The sequence below is a fragment of the Artemia sp. Qi Xiang Cuo genome, chromosome 4 (assembly GCF_049724085.1).
Source record: "Artemia sp. Qi Xiang Cuo chromosome 4, ASM4972408v1, whole genome shotgun sequence".
Taxonomy (NCBI): Eukaryota; Metazoa; Arthropoda; class Branchiopoda; order Anostraca; family Artemiidae; genus Artemia; species Artemia sp. Qi Xiang Cuo.
The window spans coordinates 73,118,085-73,124,884 of record NC_142797.1 but is presented as its reverse complement, the minus strand read 5'-3'; the positions used below and the strand labels follow the sequence as shown (position 1 = coordinate 73,124,884).

The window sequence follows — 6,800 nt, the reverse complement described above, 5'->3', positions numbered from 1 at the left end:
AATGCCTTAGAGATAATCTGGCTAGATATTTAGTTTCATCTTCTGGAAGTGTACCCTGGCAAAGGGAAAGGGCATTGCGTGGCAGTTTCTAAATTTTTGATGGTTTCCTATTTAACTACAGTTTCATGGCATGCATGCCTTTTTACACATTTTTATTTACTTTATGTTAAAAAGCGCCTCTTTACCTGGTTTTTTTGCAATCTCCAATTGAATTAAAATACCGAATTTAGGTAGATTATTTTTTTTAAAAGAAAATCTAAAAACAGTTGTTATATTTCAAAACAAAGCCATAAAAATGTTAGAACTATTTTATTGGATCATGTTTTTATTGTGGTACTAGTATTATTATTGTTAATTATTTACATTGCTGGAATATTTGTTATTTTTTAGACCTACTAGCTATTTTTTCATACAATTTAATGCTTACCAAAGAGAAAAAAGAAAAAGCTTTATTGAGTTTGACTAAAAAACTGAAAATACAATGAATGGTTAAATAAATTTGTGTACTGTTTTCATAATTTCCATCTGGCACTCTAACTTTGAGTCCTTTGGTACTTTTTTTAGATGGGGTAAAAGTGATTGAAGACAGTAGCACTCTGGATCATGCTGATCTTCCCCTGGCTTATCTTTTTTTCAATTGTTTACTGTTTAAAATAACCATCAAGGGCTTCTTTCAGATCTGTCTGATCTCCAGGCCCAGTTTTTCTTCTTTTCTGATTTTCATTCTGGCTTGTAGATGCATATACTTGCTGCCTACTAGAAGTTTCAGAACTTGGGATATCTGTTTCCGTATTGTTGATAATATTTTCTGCACTAGATGCAATAAAATTAATGTCATTCACATCATAAAAGTTATTTTGTTGGCTGCTAACTGGAGCCTCTGAAACATCCATATCAGGAGAAGTGGCAAAAATACCACTTCCTATATTCTCTGAATAAATCTCCCCTGAAATGTTTTGATCTTGGTCACTATTTCCTGTTGTTTTACGTTTCCTTTCAATTATGTGTTCCGAGAGGCAATTCATTCTTTGCACAAGCTTTAGTTCATCTGGCTTTAAGCTTGCACATGCACCAGAGCCACTTGGAAGAGATCTCCCTTTTTTCTTTAGACGAACATAACGGTCCATCAAGTTTCCCCATCTTTTCATAAGTTCAGTAACTAGAAAAAATAACAATTATTACTAACTTTTTCAAATTTTCAACTTTAAACATACTCATTTTATAGCCCAATTTTTATTGCAAATTATTTGTGAAAAATACTGAAAAAATGTTGTTGATTTTTCTCCTAAATTCAATGGAGCACCAAAAAAAATATTTTCTAGACCATAGAAAGTCAAGGTTTGATTGGAAAAGAAGGAAAACTTACTGTGTCTTAAATTTAATTTATTGAAACACCTTGCCTATATTTAATTACAAAAAGTTTGTTACTGTACTGAAGTAATATCTATATCAGCTGTCCCTGGAGATAGTTAAACCAAGCCCTACTGGGGTAGCTTACAAAAAATCTTTTTGTTTTGGAAAAAGATTTTTTTTTTGCAAAAGAGCAAGATGCATGTTTCTACGTTTTTTTTCTTTTGTACTGTGTTTGGTAAAAGATTTGTAAAGTGTTATAAATCAGTTTTTTAGTTATATGTTTTTAATCAAAATATACAATATTAGGTTATTCAACTTTTAAACTTTAAACATAATCATTTTATAGCCCAATTTTTATTGCAGCTATAAAATACTGAGAAAATGTTGTGGATTTTTCTCCTCAGTAGCAAGAACCTCATAGCTAATAAATTCTATGGAGCACCAAAATAAGTATTTTCTAGACCATAGAAAGTCAAGGTTCAATTAGAAAAGAAGGAAAACTTACTTTGTCTCGAATTTGATTTTTTGAAACAAGCACTTTGCCTATATTCAAAAACAAAACATTTGTTACTGTACTAACTGAAGTAATATCTATATCAACTGTCCTTGAAGATAGTTAAACCAAGCCTTACTGGGGTAGCTTACAAAAAATCTATTTGTTTTGGAAAAAAGAATTATTTGGGGAAAAGAGCAAGATGCATGTTTCTTGTTAAAAGCAGGGGGTAAAACTTGTTAAAAGCAGGAGGATAACTTATCCTTGGGCTGGCTGGGCTCAAAATTTGAGCCCAGCCATCCTAATTCAGTCAAAATTCAGTTTCTATACAGAAAAAGGGAAAAAGCAGATACAAGGATATCCACATCTCTTTTAGGCTCTTAGACAAAGGTACATATCACAATAGGCTCTGCATACTTTACCAAATGCACCTTTATTACTGTCTTCACAATATTAAACACGAAAATTATGCCAACAGCAAGTGGAAAAATAAAAGAACAGAGGAAAAAGATATTACTGCTCTCAGTATATCTGAAAATAGGGAGATAGATAGGAGAAGTAAATTATCACAATTTTTAAAGAATATACTATATCCTGCTATAATTTAAAAACTTTGTTGATAATAAAGATAATCTAACTGCAACATTCAAATCTTTGTACTAAATTATTTCATCATTTATTTATGTTCTTACTAAATTTGGTAGTTGACATAGGCTATCTGGATCAACAAACCCATCTAAATGTATTTAGATACCACAGAAAGAATTACTGCAGCCTACTGTGAATATGCTCTTTTTAGTGAATTCTCTCACAAATAGTTAAACAACTTCTAAATTAAAGACTATTTTTAAATGCAAGTTTCGCATGTTGGAAATGTAAATAAAGTATTGCTGTAAAATTAATATATATAGTCTATTGCCTAGGCTATAAACAAAACTTGGCAGATTATTTTGGCTTGCAATGCTTTTGTACTTATTTCCAATCAAAATTTAGATCATAATGTACAATTTTATCATTTTAAGAAAAAACAATTAGCCTTAAATAGCTCATCTTGGACCCAATCATGGAAAATGGCAGTAGGATGCAAGGAAGCACTATAGATTACTAGCTTGACAAGAAAACACAGCTTAATAAACTTAAAAAAAAATTATTTGGAAATTCCATGTTGTATGTCCTTTTCATATATCATGTTGGTGTTTCTGACAATGCCCCTTATCTTCCCTTAATGGTCCTGGATATATCCATAAGATATCTCTTATAAATTTTCTATTAAGTAGTTTTTTTTTCTATGATCTTAAATCTCCTACATTTGAGGATAATTGTTCCAATAATTGGTTTAGTTCTGAACAGGCAGAGCAAAAGAGCATTTATCAAAGACATTCAAAGGGTAGAATACCTAGGTCTGATTAATCTGGTTTTTATTCAGATCTTACTAGAAAAATAACTGAGTACATTTTTAATTTGTTCAGCATTACTTTCAGACTTTCAGAAGCTTATCCTAGCCTAGGGATACAAATAAAAAAAAGACACAACAAGACTTACCATGAACATTCTTTCCAGCCAAGGCAAAGCTATTGCTTAGACTTTCCCAAGAGTTTAGTTTTAATGGTCTATCCTTGAAAGAAGGATCTTTAGAGCTATACAAATATTTTCTTGCTTCTACAAACTCAATAATTTTTTTATCAAAAAGGTCCATTTTTTTAACTTTACAGTGTTGTTCCCTATATATTTGCTCTGAAACTAATAACAAAAAGGAAAGAATTATCATTTTTTTTACTCAAAATCAGGATGTTGTGAAACTAGGTCAAGCTAATTTGGCCTAGTTTCACAACATCCTGACCAACCCAATTTATTCATTATTTTGATGTCCCTTGCTGTCTATTTAATTATACCAAAGTAGGTTAGATCTTAATCTAAATTTATACTCACATCAAGCTAAAAAAAAACATGGTAAATCCTGAGTTGTAACAAAACTAATCTCCTAAATATCATTTTAAGTGATCAACTGTACCACAACAGGCTTTATTTTAACTTCAAACCCAAATAGAATTGAAAAAAAATAGCAAGATTTATCAAAGCATAGCCTATCCTGGGCCTACAAATAAAGAAAGTCTAGACTTACTGCATTCTTTCCTGCTGATGAAAAAAACTTGGGCTCAAATTTTCCAAAGAATTTAGTTTAAACTGCTTATCCTTGAAAACAGGGTCCTTTGAGCTATATACACTTTCTAGCTTGTACAAACTCAAATATTTACTCTTCTAAGTTACATTTTGCTTAAACGTAAACGTAAGAAGTTGAAGTATATTGAACTTTTTCCGTCAGAGCTCTAGAATTGCGTTTTGACTTACGGGTGTGTTAACGTAAGGTCTTATGGAGGGTTATGAGCCTTACGGAAGCCTTACGGAATCCAATGTGAAGGGGAGAACGGAAAGCCAAAATTCAATGTGAAGGAACCTTAAAACTGGATTGAAGCATAAGAACCTTAAATGCTCTACATCGTAATTGATACCCAACAGTGTGCTTGGAAGTATTGGGGATTTTTGAAAGGGTGCAAAAATGTTTTGCGGGGGTTCTCCACTATTCGGCCAGTGTCATGAAGAACGACTTGAAGAAACAAATCTCGAGGAAACTTCTTGAAAAAAGTCTTGAAAAAAAAATCTTGAAAAAATGCCTTGAAAAAGTCTGGAAAAATGTCTTGAAGGAGATCTTGATGAAAAATGTCTTGAAGAAGATCTTGAAAAAAATCTTGAAAAGCGTCTTGAAAAAACGTCTTGAAAAATGTCTTGAAGAAAAAATCTTGAAAATTTTCTTAAAGAAAATATTGTTGTTAAACCTTCTGCGTGATCTTACACCAGTACAGAACAAAAGAGTAGTGGCTATGTGTGGCCTAGTACATATTGATGGGACACTACTCAAAAGGGCTGTTGAATTGAAATAAGGAGCTTTCTTAAAGTACTAAAAACCTTTTGCGTAAAAAGTGAGGGATTTAGAAGGGGAAAGTCCCCCTCACATACCTAACAGTTTCTTCTATTTTTAAGTTTTAATAGTGCTACTTACTTTCAGTTGAAGGAGCTTCTTTTTTTCTTTAATAATATAAAACACAGCACTGGACCTACTATATAATAAAAATATCAAAATTGGAAATGGATTATTTTTCATTTTTACAAACTTACTGCTCTTTTCAAGAATGAATATAGATGCAAAGAATTTATTTGAAAACTGTTATTTTTTCTTTAAAGTACCACTTTTCTAACTTTTGTGTAAGCAAACCTACTCTCGTCTTTTTTGTTTTTTCTCCTTCCAACTCTATCTCCGAAGTGCAAGGAAAAATTTAGTACGCAAGTATACACCTTGTGAATATCAAATAGGGTATGGCTTATAGTTCTACCAACACGGCATTTGATGTTGATAATTTTAGCAATTCCAAAATTTGCCTTCAAATTTTGATTTTACAAATTTAGGTTGATTCTTGCCATGGATAATGCAACAAGAGTCAAAAGGCGTCTATATCTTAAGAATCTGATGCACAAATTACAGAGAACAAATTTTGCCCTGTTTTAATTCATGTAGCCTATAAAATAAATGGAAGAGTCCACAGTCATACCCGCCTCTCCATAGCATTCTTATTGCCTCTTTTTTTCCGTATTACTGTTTACTTTATCAGTTTTATTCTTATTTTCTCTCTTTTCCTTGCAAAACAATATGGAAAGATAATGCTTCTAACCGTGGATTGCTTCAAGTCTTAGACAGATTATGATCACAGCTAGTACTTCAACCTAGTAAAGTAATAAAATCGGACGTTTCTAGTTTAATTTATTTATTGATGGTGATTTTTGGTATTTTCACGCCTGGAAGACTATTTGACTTTATTTCTACTCATTTATAGCTTAATGGTACCTAATTACTTTTTTTTAAGAATTCCTTTCGAGGAAAAAAATTTTAAGTTTATTTCTACTCGTTTTTTATTTATTTATTTTTTTTTATTCCAATATTCACGGCGCCAGGTACTTCAAAGTATCTGATATGCCGCTATTCATTTACCTCTTTCAATGGCCTCGAGGTTTTAAATGTCTATTGAACTTTCTTTTGAAAGTGTCAACAGAGGGATTTGCAGGGATAATATCCCCAGGAAGATCGTTCCAGATAGAAGTGCTACGCCGGATGAAGCTGTTCCTCAAGGACTCGGTTTTCGGCGTATCCTCCTTTTGATAATTGGACCGAGTTGTGTACCTTCGTTTCGGCCTTGTCGGCTGGACAAAAGGGGGCACAATTCGAGAGAGCTCGTCGGAGGGAGGCGAATTCACATAATTTTAGAAAACAGCCATCGATGCTACATCAAACCTTTCAGTTATAGGCTGGAGCAATTCTTGTGTAGAGACGCAGCCCGCCCTATTTGCCCTATTCTGGATCTTCTGAAGTGGTGCCAACAGCGTTTTCGGAGCACCAGCAAATAGCGGGCATCCATATTCAGCTATGGGTCTGATTCAAGACTTGTAGAGTGGGATGATCGAGCTTGATGGAAGAAGTTTTTTGCAGCGAAGAGTAACTCCCAGCTTTCTTGCGCAGGAGGTTCTCACCCGATCAAGGTGGTTGTTCCAAGAGAGATCGGTGGAGAAATGAATCACCAGTAGACGAAGCTCGTCGACTCTCTTTACAGCTTCATTTTTGAAGATGGAACTGGGGTTTTCACGTGGCACCTTTAATCGGGTAATTAGAAGCTCCTTTGTTTTCGATGCATTGAAATTGATCATCCATGCATCAGACCACTTTTCAATTTTCAAAAGATCCATCTGTAGGGAAAGGGACGCTTGTGTTGGGTCTTCGTGTTTAGGGACGGCTGTGTGTGTCGTGATATCGCCAGCAAAGTGATGCAGAGGGTTTTCGAGGTTGTCTCCCATGTCGTTTATGTAGATAAGGAAGAGCGTAGGTCCCAAGACACTGTCCTGGGGTACC

General features: G+C 33.6%; 1 protein-coding gene across 1 annotated transcript; it reads right to left on the bottom strand.

Moving 5' to 3' along the window:
* Positions 1-641: 641 nt before the first annotated feature.
* Positions 642-3,560, bottom strand: LOC148953417 (uncharacterized). Its single transcript, XM_089087953.1, has 2 exons — positions 3,389-3,560; positions 642-1,159 (listed from the first exon to the last, which is right to left on the bottom strand). Exons 1-2 carry the CDS (start codon positions 3,540-3,542, stop codon positions 642-644), a joined length of 672 nt encoding a protein of 223 aa, XP_088944079.1. The 5' UTR covers positions 3,543-3,560.
* Positions 3,561-6,800: the final 3,240 nt, after the last annotated feature.